General features: G+C 39.9%; 2 protein-coding genes across 2 annotated transcripts in view; both read right to left on the bottom strand.

Moving 5' to 3' along the window:
* LOC311262242 (uncharacterized protein) overlaps positions 1–4,280 on the bottom strand; it is a 27,387-nt gene extending 23,107 nt beyond the window's left edge. Inside the window, exon 1 of the mRNA XM_084361507.1 lies at positions 4,051–4,280. Within this exon, the coding sequence (XP_084217633.1) occupies positions 4,051–4,109 (59 nt within the window). The 5' untranslated portion in view covers positions 4,110–4,280. The remainder of the gene's footprint in view (positions 1–4,050) is intronic.
* Positions 4,281–10,380: 6,100 nt separating this feature from the next.
* Positions 10,381–17,155, bottom strand: LOC311268581 (uncharacterized protein; the record flags this gene model as incomplete). The annotated part of the gene is made up of 9 exons (XM_084372277.1): positions 10,381–11,636; positions 11,870–11,986; positions 12,183–12,395; positions 12,977–13,105; positions 13,211–13,333; positions 14,371–14,523; positions 15,249–16,421; positions 16,556–16,720; positions 16,963–17,155. 9 exons carry the CDS (start codon positions 17,153–17,155, stop codon positions 11,482–11,484), a joined length of 2,421 nt encoding a protein of 806 aa, XP_084228403.1. The 3' UTR covers positions 10,381–11,481.
* Between the last annotated feature and the right edge of the window lie 672 nt (positions 17,156–17,827).

Genomic DNA, 17,827 nt, shown 5'->3' on the forward strand with positions numbered 1-17,827 from the left:
ATTTACATAATCTGGCAAAGACATTTGTATATTTAGGACTGTTTTAATTGTCTGTCTGATCAAAATGTTAGTATTTAACATGCCTCCACTGCCCTCCACAGCTCTTATTCTGTGCAAAAATATATCAGTTTACATGAAGTGAATACAAGGTTTATAATGATCTAGAGCCGAGTTTAACAATCATTTTGTCTAAACTTAAAGTATTTTAATCGCAACATTGCCTAATTGTTTCCTTGTTAAGCTGCAGTGAATAGACAGTAACACAAAGGGGACTTTGTACTAATACAGCGGTAACTTGATAGGGAGAAACTCATTTTATTTTATTAACTCAGACTACTGTGGCCTAATATCAACTTAAGATAATCTTTTGAAGGCATCACTTCTCTCTTCTCTTCTTCTGGTAAAGGCATAATGTGAATTTAGTCACAGAACTACAGCATCATGGAAGAAAAACAGGTCTCAAGTTTGTTGGTTCTCATTAAAAAATACATAAAACATGCAGACCATTTGCTTTTGTTTCAGCCAGTTGCGGGTAAATTTATGCACAGGCCTTCACCCAAAAATATGATTTATGTTCCCAACATGTCAGCCCCTTAGTTCATCAAACATTTGGCTGAATGAAATCATCATTTGAAAATAAAAAGTGCAAAAACCAAATTCAGATGTAAAAGGCTGATGCCGCAGTCGCTGAGGACACTGGCCATGACTGGTTTTGAGTCAAACAGGGTTCGGTCATTATTATGTGGGAAAGTGACCTACATAAGATCACACACACAAGAGATGTAGTGGGAGCCATATTGGCAGGACCCAGTCGCTGTAAATCGATTTGTGTGATGGTGCTGTTTTGGCGTCTCAGTTGGACCAGTGTTTGAGGGGTAATGGGTCCACTGGGGATGAGGTTTGATTGTCTGGACCTCATAATTTCTGCCTGAAATGCGACATGGGGAAGAAGTAAATCCTTCATGCACTTATTAGTGTTGCATGTTTAAAAGTTTCAGCCAACTACAAATCACACATATTTTACTCCTGACATAAAATAATAAACTGAAGCTGTTTTTCAGTGAGCACATCTTGTATCTTGTCTTATAAAGTTATTATCTTGTTGTAAAGGTAAGGATTGTGTGTGAGCAGGAAAATAACTTGATATGAACTTTGTGTTTATATCTTGTTCCTTAGCCTGCCTCCTTGAAATTACAGCATACGTCTGAAAGTTTTCTATTAACATAATGAGGAAAAGTTGTTATGAACATATCTGACAGGGCAGTATTGACATTATGTCAAAGACGTCTGTGTAGCGTGTTGTGTTGCGGAGATGTCTACCTCAGCCCGTCCTCTAATGTAATACCACACCACACGACTGTCCAACAACCCCATGTAGATTCATCTGGCAGTGACACTGTAAATCATACATATTCAGAAACTTTTTAAATTATTGGGATCAATGTTTATTTATCTGATTGTCAATAAATGATGCAGCATGTAATCTAAAAAGTAGCCAGTAACTAAAGTAATTAAATTAACATAAAAAAGTACAATATTTGCCTTCAAAATGTAGTTGAGCAGTATGTAAATACTCAAGTATTGAAGTAGTTTTGAAGTACAAGTACTTCAAAATTGTACTTAGTTACATTCCATTACTGCTCAAGTGCAGTAGATAATGTAGCTTTTGCTCCAAAAAAATGTATTATATAACATTTACAAGCAAAAATCATATAATTTCACCTCAGCATAATTGGGAAGACATTTTAGATACTGAATGTTTAGGAGACATGGTTGTTTTTAAACACAAAACTCAAAAAATAAATCTTTCCGGACTTCGTAAATATCTCAGAGATGATTCACACAGTCAGTGCTGGTAGAGGGTATTGTCCCTGTACTTATCTTCAGACTCTGCTGGGACTTTTAACGTGATGCTGTGAGGCCTAGATGTGAAACGAGCAAATTATGGAGGAAATCAGTCTGATATGCATCACTTTTTCCACCATTTACACAATGAGGCAATGGAGGCCTGGGGAACGGCATTTTCTTTGTGCGTGCGTGTGTGTCTGTGTGTGAAGTTGAGCAGGAGGGGGCTCAGGAGTCAGCCAGATGATGTCATGGCCATTAAGGAAGTTGCAGCTATAAAGGAAGCCATTGAACTCAGAGCTCAGTGTCATTTTCAGTGAGGTCACACAGCAATGTTCCACCGATCACGGAGGAAACTAGAGCCTCACTGACAATGACAAACAAGCAGTTAGGAGCAGTGATGCAAATAGAGAAAACAACACAAGATATTAGGCTCCCGTGGCTGTTAGAGGAGTAAATCAGAACAGACTGTATCAAGTGGACAAACTAGGCAAATAATCAGCTAAATGGTACAAAAAAACAAAACAAACAGAAAAAACAAGAGGATACAATGAAAGATGACGGAGTTCAGACTGATAACTGATAAGTGTCAATCCAATTAACAAATGAAGTTATGGTTACATTCATGTTTTTCACCTAAATACATTGGGTCCATCATAAGGTCAAACAAAGGTGTTGAGTGCATTTAAAATTTACAAAACCAATTTTTAAAATAATTTTATAGCTGCACCTCTGCCATCCTTCTGAAGAGTTAAAACAAATGTTTTCTTGTCTTTGGGTGAATTTTTCAAGTTTTGTTTTGTGGTGCTACGAAAGCATGACGCTAAAATTTCTCAGTGATCTTCAGCTTTTTAACATGATGAAATTGCACAATTTGATTAATTTCTGTGCTGATGTCACAAAAGGAAAAAACTAAAGATATCAGTATCGGATTTTTCTGAATCAGGTCTTTTCACTGTTAGATGACAGATAAAATTTAGATAAAGTACAGTATGGTAGATAAAGACAAATAGTACCAGCCAATTACTTGTTAATTTGTTAATGAAACAAAAACAGCTTGTTTCATCTGTGGCGTGAGTGGAGCTCTGAAAGCCAAGATATTTAGAAAAAACAAACATGCTATCAGTGCACTTTGGAAGCATACATTAGTTAAACATGTTAATAATAATAATTCAATTATGATGAACAGCTGACTGTCGATGGTGATGGTTGCCAGAGGTGGCAAAAGCCCACACATTCTTTACTCAAATTGAAGGACAGCTACAGATAAAAAAAAATGGAGACTCTGGTAAAAGTAGAGGAACTGATTTAACTTCTTTACTCAAGTAAAAGTAAAATTTACAGGCGGATAAACGTGTACCTCTGAAGGACATTTCTGCTGGCCATTTCTCTGCAAAGTTAGCTGAACCTCACTTCATATTTATAAAATTTAAAGATTATTAAACTTAAAGGCAGTTAGGAGGATCTGTTCAAGCTGTTCATAAACGCAGCACAAAGACATTGTTGAGTCTTGTTCCCAGGACATCAAATACCAACAATTTGGGTTGGAAAAGCACCGTAAATATTCAATAACCCTCTCAAATGCATTCAAACTAAAGTTTTGAGAATGTAAGGAGCAGAAAGTACAGATATTTGTATTAAAATGTAAAAAGTTGTCATATAATAAATACTCAAGTAAAGTATAGATACCTATTTGTACTTTGTTACTTCCCTCCTCTGATGGCTGCCCTATTTTAGCAGTAAACTCAGGGCTGCTCATCACCTCTTAACAGCAGGTTCTGGCCACAGGCTTTGTTCTTTTACTCAAGCACAAAGTTTACTTGAGTATTTCCATTTTCTCATATTTTCCTACCACTTTTTATGGAAATGTGTTATTTTTTACAACACACATGATAGGAAGTGGGAAGAAATTGAACACAAACTGCTTTCCTTTGTGATATTTTCCAGTTGTGGAATATTTGTGTCACTTGTGTCTAGTGTTAGGTTCAAACTCTGGATGATGGATGGATGGATGGATGGATGGATAGTGCAGATCTATGCTGAAGTGCAGGACTTGAGTAAATGTAGTTAGCTGCATGATAATTTCCACTCCATTCCTTAAAAAATACCAAATTTCACCAAACACAGCATCACAATTTAACCTGCAGTTTCAAGTAAAAGATACAAACTTGTGATTGTCATGTGTAAAAGTCATTTGTCTCTCACCTGATGAGGTTCTGCAGGAGCTGTCTGCTGGAGCTTTTCCTCCTGATGGGCTCCGACATGGTGGACTGGACTGCTCCTGGTCTGCGGTCCTGGTTCTGGCTCTGCTGTAGCCTCTTGTCCTGGATTCGACCTCAGTTCTGGTTCTGGAGATCTTTACTACAGCTGCTCTCTTGTTCCTCTTCTTCTGCCTCTGTGGCTCATGTTGGCTTCTCTCTCTCTCTCTCTCTCTCTCTCTCTCTCTCTCTCTCCCTGTTTAGTGCAGCTCTCTCCACCCTCCATGTGGTTTTCATTGAAGCGTTTTGACCCCCCCTCTCTCACAGGGGTCACGTGACTCTCCCAAGGGGAAAAGTAAGATGATATCATAACAGTGGATCGTGATAATATAATATTCATGTATACTGTGAATATTCATGTGAGGGAAGGGACACAGTGTGAGGCTATAAGTCTGTTCATTTATTTATTTCATTGCACATAATACATATTAGATCAGTGAAAAGAAACAGAATACCTAGAGTACATAATGACTGGGTAAGTAAAGAATCAATAAAAACAATAATTTCAAAGAGAAATGTGCAGGAAGAGCCAAAAAACCCATAAGGGCTTGTCGAGCGGCCATCCTAATGTGAAACATTCAACATCAAGACAATAACAAATAAAGCAGTACAAACTCAGTCTGTCTTATGATAATCAATTCTTGCATCAGTCACTGCACTTTATAAATGCAACATTTTGCATTGTCCTTCGACCGGTCTCATGAGCACTGGTTTGTATCTCACTTTTCAACAAAGCCCTTCAACAAGTGTGTTGAATGTTAAAGGTCAAGTTGACCAGAAGTTTCTTTCTGTTCATGTCCAAGTAAAAGAGAAAAAAACCTGTAATCATCTAATCCAGTCAGTAAAAATGATAAATTATGAATTGATAAACACTTAAAAACAACTCGACTTTTAAATGTGGACATGACAGACATGATCGGGGTGTTACACTGTAATTATGGAATTTAGTGGAATCAACTTATTTTTTTTCTTTTTTATAAATATGCAAGTTTTATTTGTTTCAAGTTGATTAAACTTAAAGTTTACAGTTTTTCTTTTTTCTTTCTTTTCAGAGTTCTTTCAACTTGAAATCTTTTGACTTGAAATAATGACTTCAGTCAATAAGTTTCTAATGATCAGCATATTGGCAGACTTCCCAGCATGCATTGTTTGAGAGGTAAAACTCTCCTGAGACTCATGTTTGAAGAAAAACATCCGTTATGGAAACTTGCTGCATGTTTTTGGTACATTTCAAGACATGGTTGTTTTTTTCACAATAATGAAAAAAATGCTAACCATGACAAAGGCTAAATTTTGAATTGAATCTTTACCCCATCACACTTTTCTTGATTTTATGAGGTCACTGAGAGCAGCTTCATGTAGTGTCTTTGTGCTAATGCTGGAACAAAGTAGCACCAATAGGAGCAGATGCAGCTGTTCTTCGTGTGAGATGAAGAACTGACCCTACAAAATACTCTTTAAATGTAAAAGGAAGACTATTTTAAATGTATCACTGAACAATCTATGATTCAACTTAGTATCTTAAGTTTATCAAACATGTACTTTCAAGTTCAGTAAACTTTAAATTGTGTTTCACAAAAAATAAAACTTAAAAGAAGATTTTAAACAAACTATTCAGCCTAACTCAAATATTTAAGGCAGCAATTGAACTTCCACTCTTAAGTTGAAACAGCCCAAAATTATTTACAGTGTAGCTGAAGATGGTGATGCCTGTGTTTTGCTATTTTTCAGATTCATATTTTACATAAAACCCAATTGATAAGCTTGTAAAATACATCCATCCATCCATCCAGGGTCACAGGGGGGCTGGAGCCGATCCAAGCTGACATCGGGTGATGGCAGGATATAGCCTGAATAAGTCACCAGTTCATCGCAGGGCTGACACATAGGGACAAACAACCACCACGCTCACATTCACACCTACGAACAATTTAGAGTAACCGATTTTGCATGTCTTTGGATTGTGGGAGGAAGCCGGAGTACCTGGAGAAAACCCATGCAGACAAGAGGAGAACATGCAAACGGCGCCTAACCTGCCATGCTGCCTCTGTAAAATACAGTACATGATTGAATGATTGAATCAGTGGTCCCCAACAGTTTTGGGCTTTTTAATCATCACAATAAAGCAGTATTGGGAACCACAGGTAAACTAACTACGAAACTACTAAACTGTATAAAGAAGATAAAGCTAGCTCCACTTTGAGCGTCAGTATTAACAATCTCATATGTAATGTATTATTATTCAGGGACATTTTCCACTAAATCAGAACTTACTTTTGACACTTGTAGAACATTTTGCTGATGATACTTTTGTTTTGATACTTACTTTGCATGCTGTAATAGAGTATTTTTCCATCGCTGACATAGTACTTTTACTTTGTGGCTTTGAAGACTTCCACCACTATCATTTTCGTCCAGTCAAGGACCTTTTGGAAAGAAAAAACAAAAGACAAAAGTGTAGTATAGTCATTTTTGTAAGATTAACACAGCTATGATACAATTCAAACACTTTTCTATATACTGCAATAAAAACACACGTTTCTTCCTGTACTGGTTGATTGAGACAAACCTCTTTTTTTTATCAGATTTTAGAATGAATGAATTACTCCAAGTGCAACTCATTTCTCTCTCTACCTTTATGGTGCTGGAAAATGATCTTGGACTCTGTAAACAGGATGTGACTGCATGCCTGAAAACATAACAAGGACAGCAAATAAGTGACTTGAAAGAGGACTACAGATCAGAGAAGCCCCTCTCTTTACACAGGTATGAGCGGCAGCCAGAGAACGAGTCAGCGTTGGATCTGGTTACTGTTCAACAGGTTATGAATAAGATATGGCAGCTCAGAACAGGAGCAGCTGCTGGAGGCGAACGGGCTGATCAGTTCTGTCCACCTCTGAATACTGAGTGTCATCACTCTCAGAGTACCAGGGCTCAAGACCACCTGGGCTCCTGTCTGTTTGTTTGTCTGTTTGTTTGTTTGTTTGTGTTTAGACACTCCGATAAGAGACTCAGCTCTCTGTTTCTTCACACAGAGACATAAGTGGAGCTTTTCTCTTTAAAAACTCTCTCCATGTATCAGTCCAACACTCACAGATGTGCATTAGGTCACCCAGGCATTTCCAGCCAACACTGATTTACACACACACACACACACACTGTTTCTTGCTCGCCCACCCCCCAAATCCCACGGGAGCTTGAAACACTCACAAACACTCCACAAAACGGTTGCCACAGCAACAACTCCCACAGCACTTTATACCACAGTCTGACTGTTGTCAGAGCTCAGTTTGAGGCCGACAGAGCGCCAACTTCAACACTTTCTCCAGTATTTCCCCGAAGGAGGAGTTCAGTTTAGAGAATTAAAGCATGGAAACACAAAACAGAGTGTGTTATTGTCCAAAACGTCACAGCTGACTGCTTTGATCAACATGTTGAGTTGAAGGATTATTCTCCTCGTCTCTAATAAGTTCATAATCAATCTACAGGCCACAGTCTCTGTAAGAACTGTAGCTGCATTAGTGAGGGGCACTGTGAATAATGGCTTTTTATTATGAAGTATTTGCTGTTTTTTTTATGTTAAAAAGACGCCAACAGTCTGTTTTAAGAAACTGGGACAATGCAAAGTTGTTGATGAGGATGAGATTACAAAAATATACTTTATAGCACAAACCTTCTGTTTCTCTACACTTAGTGGAACTTGAGATTTTCTGTAGAAAATCAGCAATACAAGCAAATGCTTGATACGAAAATCAAGCATTTTTTCCACTTATTTTCCATTTAATGGAAGTCTATGGATTCATCTTTATTGACTGCTGCTCTTTGAAGGGACCTGTAAACAAATAAAGTTATGTTTATGTTGTGTTTTTCACCAAAATGCATTGGGTTTATCTTTAAAGCCAAACAAAGGTGTTGAGTACATTTATTTCCCCATTTGGCATTCACACAGATAATGAAGACAGATAATGAATGATAAAATAGTAAAATAAAGTTCTAATAACATAAAATATGTAATATAATTACTGGCAAATACTGTATATTAATAAAAACTTAAATGATCCCTATCTCCTTACAACTACATCATAGTGTGTTAGAACTCATTTATTCACTTTATACTTACAAATACCAAACAGGGCGTTAAATTAAAGTGTTATCTATTCAATATTGTTGGATTTCATATTGTATTTTACTTCAGAATGATCTCTCCTTACTGACATGTAATGCTTGCGTGGGTTGAGTCTTACGGATTAGTTAAAGGGTCAGTTTGCACCATGTGTAGATCTGATTGGATCTACAGGTTGACTGGATTTAGATTTTGATGCATCATGAAAATGTCTCGCTGGATGTGTTTGCAACTTGAACAGATGTGTCTCCTCAGTTCATGTCACCTGGAGTGAACCTGCCTCTGCTCTCCACATTGACTGTTCACTGTGAAATCAAACGTTTTAACCTGTTGCTTCCTGTCTACAGTTGACAGGCATGTTACTGTTTAATAAGTTTTCAATACAGTTATAAGAACTTCGGTCTGAGTCTTGGCCAGAAGGCTGCAGCCCTGTTCTCTCTTATAGGCTCTAACAATCCGTCAGTGTCTCTCACTGCAGTAAACGTTGCCAGCTGTCCTGTAAAGACGCCATCACGGGCAGGACAGCAGCCGCTGCCGATCCAGACAGATGAGGGAATGGATTCAAAGTGAGTGACGTCAGGAAGGAGTCTTCAACAGCTAATCTGAGAAAGTTGAAGTTAGCTTGTTGGAGGTGCACACAGCTTGAACGGAAACGCTGCCTCAGGAGTATATGTCTTTGTAACAACTGATGGATGTACTGACGCACTCAGGCAATCCTGAAATCTGTAACAAGAGGAGCATGGAAAAATAGACAATTTCTCAAGAAAGTTTGCATGTGCCTGATGCTTGCTAAGTAAGTATAAATAGAGATAGCTGTGTCTGTCTGTGAGAGAGAGAGGGAGGGAGAGAGGGAGGGAGGGACAAAATGGCCAACAAAAAGATCCCTAAATTTGATGAATGAGCAGATAATACTTAAATATACTATAAATTGCTGGAAAAGTGGTAAAGAAATAAGCAATAGAAAATATACTGTGTGTGTATGTGTGTATGTGTGTGTGTGTGTGTGTGTGTGTGGTCGTGTGTGTGTGTGTCTGACACTCATTCATTATGTGTGTGAGCTCACTTTATTTAATAGGAAAATACCTTGCAAATGCCTGCTGGTATTGAAAAACTTTTCCATCCTGAGCGACAGGAGCAGTTGCTGAAGGCGTTGATGTAGATTGGGAAACAAAAGGGAATGAAAGTAAGTTAGAAAACTGCCATTGTTTACTCGCCTCCAGAGGTTTAAGCCTGTACAGCCAAAAGTGTACGCACTGAAACATCATATGGGAGAATCCATCAGCCTCAGCTGTACTCTGGGCTTAGTTCTTACTCTGACATCTTAATGGTCAACACCTAACTAATCAATTAAACTTATAATTAATTCTAAAAATAGGATTAAGAAGTATTTGAGCACTGAATGCACATATTCTGTTACTGAACACTGGTAAATTCATTGTCTTGATGTAATTTGCTGAAGTCAGTCGCTTGTTTGTGAAACTTTTTATTTTGCTTGTTTTTAAATTTTCGCTTTTTCCTTTATGTAAAACCTTCTATGCTGCCGTCTTAGCCAGGACTCCCTCGTAAAAAGTGAGAAGAGATTCTGAACCTCACTGGGAATATTCCTGGTAAAATGAGGGTTAAATAAAATAAATATATAAATAAATAAGAATAAGAAGAAACCATCTAGAATCTTCCCTTGACTCACATGGTTTTTCCTTTATCTGCAACAAATCTCCAACATCTAAAAACATCTAGACATTTTTCTTAGCTAAACTTATTCTGCTGTTGATAACATGACCAAGTTCTGCCCACAGCACCACATACTGTAGGTGGTAGGTAGGTGTGTGAGTCTTCAGGGGTCAGGGGTCAGATTTCACAGTTCTGGCTGGTTTCGTGCTCAAAGTTTTGGGAATCAGCGCCTCACATGAGTCACTGGTATTTTAAATGAAACTCACTGTGTGCGTGAGAGAGAGGATGTTTATCAGTGTGTCCGCAGCCTGTTAGAAAGAGTGTTTTTGCCACCTAGTGAGTATCTAACTGTACTGCACAATAATTTGAAACCACAGACACTGGTCTTGTCCGCTGAATAGTAAATGATTAGGTCGATCTGCAACATCAAATCCTTATTAATTACTGAAAACACTACTTTTGTAGTTCAAGTCTCTCATTTAATTTCCTTTAGAACAAACAATGTGAATTAAACATGATGATTAACTATTTGACAACTCATACCTTACAGTGTTAGATATTTTGATGTGTTTGTGTTAATATCCAGCCACTCATTGTTGGTTTCTATTCATATCCATACAGTATGTCATCACAAAGATAATCCTCGACAATGAAACATCATGTGCATTACTTTATACATTTAAAAATGTAATTTTAAACAGGAAAATGAAATGTATAAAAAACACAATTTCATATATAAACATTTAAAATGTCATGTTTCTGCAGAAACCCAATAAAAACATGACATTGTCAACGTACTGTAGGCCATATGTCAGACAGGAAATGTGTGATTTTATCTATGAATCAAACTAATAAAGCTTAGGTCAACTCCCATATTTGGGAAGTTGGGAGCAAAGGTGTAAATAGCATAGTGGCAGTATAGTGCTGCAAAACCTCCAGCAGTTGTCGAGGGAAGAAGTCGGACTTTCAAAAGATCTGTCTTTGATAGCAAGGAATACGTGTCCTTTTCAGTTGGTTTCCTATATGACCACAGTCATTTCCACCAATTTTGCACTCCAAGTCTGTTTAAAGATCCAGGGGAGTAATACAGCAGTATCTGAAGTCTGATAAGTTGCCTCTAGTGATGTGGCGTTAGTGTTGGTCAGGGCTGAAGACCACAAATTTTAAAAATTTGGGAGAGGGGAGGGGTGGTTGGGTTGTGTAACTGTAGAAAGACATCACCTCATCAGACCTCTGTAGCCCACTCCTCCTCTCTTGCTCTCTTGCTAAATAATGCAGTTCAGCTTCCAATTCTAGCAAATCATTTCACATTGCAATTCATTCAGCTTTTATGTAATTCAACTCTTAGCTTATTTGGGTAATGCAGTTCAGCTTCCATTTCTGCTAGTTTGACATTTCAGCTTCCAGGTTTTTCACAAATGCAGAGCAAAGCATTTAACGTTTATGATTAATCAGTCAATTCATTTCACATTTCTAAATTTTCAGCAATCCTTTGATATTTATTTTAGCCGTCGGCATTTGTGCTGTATTTTCTACAGGAAATGCATTTGATTGTTTGATTTTCAATTTGTGGCACTTTCCGTCTCAGCCAGCAGAGTTCGCTGTTGTCCTTGGTAGACATTTCTTCCAGCTGTATGGGGAAAGGCGATGGGACGCTGGACAGGCACATTTATGTCCACCTTTCTGGTTCACACAGTGGTGGGAACATCCTCCATTCTTCCGACTGCACTCATTTATGTCTGGAGGACAGGGAGTTTTCCAAAACTCAGTCAGTATAAACAATGATGGAGAATATTTACACATAAAATGATTTGATATGTATGTTAATTACTCTTTACTATTCTTTACCATAACCCTAATGTCATTGTTGAGTTATTGCCAAAATGTGTCATCAAGCAGACGCACTTGTCCAACATACCAAACTTAACACTGTTACAGATGTGTGTGTATGAGTCTGGATGACACCACTGACCCTTGCAGTGTCGGCCGTCTCTCTGGAGTGTGTATCCTTTGGGGCAGATGCAGCGGTGAGAGCCTGGCAGGTTGATACACTGCCACTCACATTTTTCTTCCAGGCACTCATTTATATCTGTGTGGACACAAGCAGGAAGAAAGGGGATCTTTATCATCCCAGAGGAGCAATTTATTGCACAGCCAGACCAAAAGAAAGAAGAAGGTTAGAACAGATTCAATAAAGCAAGAATAAAATATTCTCCTAAAGGTGATGGCAACATTAAAACTCCTGAGTTTCTGATACAAGTATGTGCGCTAATGAGCCTTCCTACCTACACAGTCCTCCCTAAGAGCTTGTGCAGTTGAATTCTCAGGTGTCGTTGGTGGTTGCTTCCTGAAGCCAGGTGGACACTCAGCGATGCAGCTGTGACCATCTCCGGCTAAGATGCGTCCATACGAGCAGGAGCATCGGTAGGATCCTGGTGAGTTGTGGCACTGCTCCATACATGGCCCAAGCCCCTGATTACCAGCACACTCATCTATATCTGGATGAGAAAAGGAAGAATAAAGGCCTTAAGCCATTGTAACCATATTATAATTATAATATTGTAATTCTATTTATATATTCTGTTTTTTGTCTCATCATGACATGACATACAAAGGTACTGGGACAAAGTTGCACTGAAAAACATATTTCTGGCGTTGGAAATGTTTGGTGCTTCTTTTTCAGTAACATTTATTTAAGTAGTTAAATAGAAGATATAAGGAGAGAGCTAGTCACACAAGATAAGTAACATTTCCAATAATTAGCCTAATAAAATAACCTTGAATGGTATCATGTAAGAACTAACCAACCACATTTGTTGTATGGGTCATTCCAGCTCACCCAGAACTTTTCCCAGTTCATGTCGGGGACATCATCAACTGTTTATCTAACCAAGCCATTACAAGCTGTAACTTTCAATTTACAAATGAACCCAATGAAAAACAGGCTCAAAAGGTTTCGCATATATAGAAAACCCAGAAGTCAATCGACAGACATTAGCATCCCTAGAGCCACGCGACTATAGCATGGCCAAAAAGAGAACGTCATGGTTCACAGTATGTTTAGCGAGTATATCCCAACCTTGGCAGTGGCTGTCTGCAGACTGAAGGCTGTAGCCAGCAGGACACTGGCAGTGGAAGCTCCCTGGAGTGTTAACACAACCGAACACGCAGCCTGTTACAGCTGCAGGCAGCAGGCACTCATCCACATCTGGAAAGATGGTGAATGGTGCAGTCAAAAACACTTTGCTCATAGAAGTAAAAACATTCACAGACAGAGGCATAAAAACACAACTCCACACACACAAACACACACCTGTGCAGGAGGTCTGATCATGAGCTGGGTGATATCCGTCATCACAGTTGCACTGAAAGGAACCGAATGTGTTGATGCACCTCTGCTGACACTGATGCTGCCCCCCCACACACTCGTCTAAATCTACACACATGTAAACAACAATAGTTACATACAGAGATAAAACACAAACACATATCTTGCACTGGTTTGAGTGGACGCAGATGAAATAAAACACACTCTTCTTGTGTACAGTCAGTCCGACAACAACACACAGTCCAGGCTGCAGTGAGATGAAAGAAAAAGAGCAGCAGATGAAAGGTGGTCGTCTCCCCTGCCGCTCTGAATGAAGCTGGAATCTGAACCTCATTGATGTGTCTCCATGTTTTGCTTGTTGTTGTGGCCTGTAATGAGCAAACCATAATACAGATGTTTTCTGGCTTCCTGTTCTTCAGAGACAGGAAACAAGGATGTGCAGAGGACTCAGAAAGCTTGTATATCAGGTCTGCCCTTGTTTCCCTGCCATCTAGGAAACACCATTTCCCCAACCTGATGTCTCTCGATATACCTGCCTTTTCTGTGTCGATGGTTCAACATGTTTCCATTTTCTGACACATCTCTGCTTAATAGAAAAGACATGTGGACAAATTCCGGTCCAGAATAAATGAAATGATTTGAAATAACCAAAAATAAAGCTAACTTTTCTTGAACAGTCTGCCAGACAGGAATGTGTATAAGCCTTATTTCACTGCAGTGTAATTTTCAGGCTAAAACTATAATCAGTCAAACGACGATAGCCTGGACAGGACTATCTGTCAAACCACGCTGATAATAACACTGTTCAATAGATAACAGCAGCACCGTCCACTGATGGCCCTCACAAATGACAGGTTGTCTGTGAGCAGGCACGTGTAACTTGACACAATATACAAAGTAAAATGTCAGTCTTTCAAGTGATCGCGCTGCCATAAATTTCACAGCCCACTTACGCTCGTCTTTGAGCCATGAAACATCAAACACATAAAACATGTGAAGGAGATTCCCTGCTGTGCTGGAACATGCCTCGGTGCACACTGTGTTGTTGTTAGGAAGAGCCCGGGGCGACCACAGAGGATTCAGGAGAATGTTACAGTCACAGTGAAAGCCCTGGGGAAAAGAGGAAGAAACATTGATATGCTCACCGCGACACGTTAGTCTGTCATCCAGCAGAGTGAATCCAGGTCTGCAGTGGCACCGAGTTCTGGTCTGGTTCTGGTTGGCGCTCTGGTTGTAGTGCTGGGAGTGAGAGCACAGCTGGGAACAGCCTCCGTTGTTAACTGAACATGGTGTCAACTCTGAAAGGCAAGTCAGGTTTATTTATGGAACAATTCAGACACAAGACAATTCAAAGTGCACCTTGTAGTTCTGGAGAATACATTCAAACTCAGAATTTTAAAATTTATAATAATAATGAGGCAATAATACAAACTCAGAAATATTAATTTTTTTCCAAAACTGAATAAACAAGCTGTTCTCAGAGGGCAATAAGGTCCTCAGAACACTGGACAATATAAACAAAGTAAAGCAGAATGAAACTGCATTGTCCTTTAAGGTCAGTTTGTTCAATAAGATTGAGATATCTATCCTGGACTCATCGGTAGCCAGTGCAGAGACCCAGCTTCCATCTGAGTTTTGTTGAAATCCACTCAATACTTTTTATGTGATGCTGCTCACAAACCAACAAACAAACAAACGAATAACAAATGGACACCAGTGAAAACATAGTCTCCTTGGCAGAGGAAATAAAGACTAAATAGTTACTCCAGGTGATTTGGCAGCTCATGAATCCAGTGATAATATCAAACATGTTATTAAGGTAAAATTCCAGTTCAAAAACACTTTCACAATAACAAACAAAAAACAATATTTTTAAAAGACTAGCATTGTGTAGTACGCTGGCAAATAAACATCTTAAACCCATCTTTTTCTGCATCACCACGTCTTTTGTTTTCCTTATGAGCACAACTGCAGCATCCCCAAACGAATCAAACAATCTCTATGAAACAATAACATCACCTACCCCGACAAACAGGTGTGACTCCGCTCCACGTCCCCCCCTGCTGGCAGTAGCTGTGCACGTCTCCATGAGCCAGCGTATAACCTGGGTAGCAGGCGTACTGTATGAAATGCTTGTACTCGCTGGGACCTGGATTCTCCACATTACGAAAGTAGAAGGTCCCATGAGCAGGAACAGGTGGGTACGGGCACACAGGACGTCTGCTGAGGCTCAGAGGCAGCAGAGAGGGTCTGGAGGTGGCGTTCATCGCGACGTTGTGAGATTCAGTCCAGTGAGATATGGGCTCAGTGGAGGTGGAGGTGTTTGAAGGAAAGGTGACACGAGGCAGCTGGGGTTTCATATCGGACCGGGCTGAGCTGGTACTCATGGAAATCAGATCAGAAAAGGAAGGAAGAGGAGTTGATAAGGAGAGTGCAGAGGAAGCAGGTGATGAAGCGGAGGAAGATCTGGTGGAGACGAAATAAGCAGAAGTAGATGAAGTGTGGGCTGAAGTCTCTGTGGGCTCCTCATTATCTCCTGATCCAGCCTGAGACAAAGAAGGATACTGGAAGCTAGTTTCAGCCGGTTGCTCTTCGCCTGCAGTTTGTGAGGAGTCTGTTACTACTTCAGAGGGAGTCACATCATCTTGGGTCGAGACGGAGACAGATGACGTTGGTCCAAACACAAGTGGGGGAGTATGTTTGCCTGCAGTATTCGTGAGAGCAGTGACAGCAGGTGTATGGGCTGTTAAAAATGACGGTGGGATTCCTGACACTAATGATAAGGCAGATGAGATAGTTGGAGATGGATGTGATTTAGAGTCAAACATTTGTGTAACTTCGTCCACCCTTTCTGCTTCCTCACGTGAAGCTTCTCCCTCTGAGCCGTTGTTCCCTGTTCCCACTTCTCCTTGAGCCTCGTTTACATCCTGAGCCTCACTGTGAGAAGTCTGGGCCTCATCTTTGGTTTTAAGATTGGGAAACTGAATATGCTGCTGCAGGTGGATTTTGGGGTTAGTCACTTTAATTCTCTCACTGCTTGACATCTGGGATGGCATATGAGACATCAAGCCAAGTTTAAGGTTCACTTCCTTGGAGGCAGTGTTTGCGAGGTTGTCGTAGTGGGATTGTTGTTGGGTCTTCAGAGCTACGGCGGCCTGGAGGTTCTGGAGTATGTTTGAGCTCATCATGTCAGATTCTGACATTGAGAAAAAAGACAACAAAGAGAGAGGAATCAACCTGCTAATGTTACTATGCAAAAAAAAACCCAATAAGAATATTTTCTAAAATGTCAAATTATTGCTGTAATAGCTGAGAGTTTTCTGTGCTCACCTTTGCATACAGGCTTTGTGCTGTTCCAGGTGTGGCCCTTACAGTATAACATTGAGGGCCCGTGTAGCCGAAAGCCATTATTACAGCTGAACACCGACCAAGAGCCATCCTCATTCATGCTGATCGATCCGTGGGTGAGTGGCCCCGGGTTGGAGCAGCCGGAGCCTGACGAAGGAGAGAATGATGGAAAGTGATTCAAAGTTGGAATCTGACCAGGGAGCTGTGTTACCTTTGTTGTTGTTGTCTTATCAACTCTCTACTGTGCACTGTAATACAAGCAAACTCAAAATATACTTGAACAAAAGACAAATGAGTTAAGATTATCCTCTAAATCCATCTACTGACAAAAACTGGAAACTAAAATATAAAAAGGTATACAGTAAAAAGGTCACGGTGAAGCTTCTCACCAACACAGACCGGGGTGTCCCGGGACCAGCGTCCAGACACACAGCTGTTGGTTTTGTATCCATGGAGCTTGTAGCCAGGACGACAGCGGAAGATCACCAGCAGTCCTCCGTAACGGAAAAACGTCTGCCCGTTCTCCAGGTGTCTAAAACCACTGCATCCCTCAGCTCCATGCACTGAAGACAGTTTCACCATGAATGCCTGCTTTTGTTTGAAAACAGTGCTTCACTGAACAAGCTTGAAAATTAACTTGAAGAAGTACCTGGAGTGGAGATGAAGAGCAGAGTGACCAGTGCTGCCAAGAGCCCCATCTGAGCTCCCACCCTCATAAGATTTGGAGGCGAGGGGAGGTTAAAGAGAAGTACTTGGAGAGTGAAAGTGGGACGTTTATAAGAGGTTGAAGATCGAGGGGAGGAGAGATGCGGTCTGGGATTACTACAGGATAGGCAGATGTTAGGAAGGAAGGGAGGAAGGAGGGGTGAGATGGTGCATACGCAAAACACTCTGACAGATGGATGGAAAGGTATCAGGGGAGAGTCTCTTTTTTTTTTACCTGCTTCATAGTAAACAGCAATTTTACTTGTTGTTTAAATATTTAGTGATATCATGCCTTTAGAAATAAGTGGTTGTTGACAAAAAGCGGTATTATCCAAGAAATCTGACACTAAAACAATCAGTTTAAAAATTATTAGTCTCCACACCTCCCAGTTTGTCTCTCACCCTTCACTTCTGGAGCCTTTTGCAACTGTAGGGTGTGTGTTCTTCAGTAAAATCTGAACCCATCATTTACTCAGGCTGACAGGATGCCTGGGCCTGTTTAAGTGCTCTCACCTTTGGTAAATTATAGTGGTCAGGATGCCAGAGTGA

This window comes from Pagrus pagrus (genome assembly GCF_965226575.1).
Source record: "Pagrus pagrus genome assembly, chromosome: 1".
In the NCBI taxonomy this organism is placed as follows: domain Eukaryota; kingdom Metazoa; phylum Chordata; class Actinopteri; order Spariformes; family Sparidae; genus Pagrus; species Pagrus pagrus.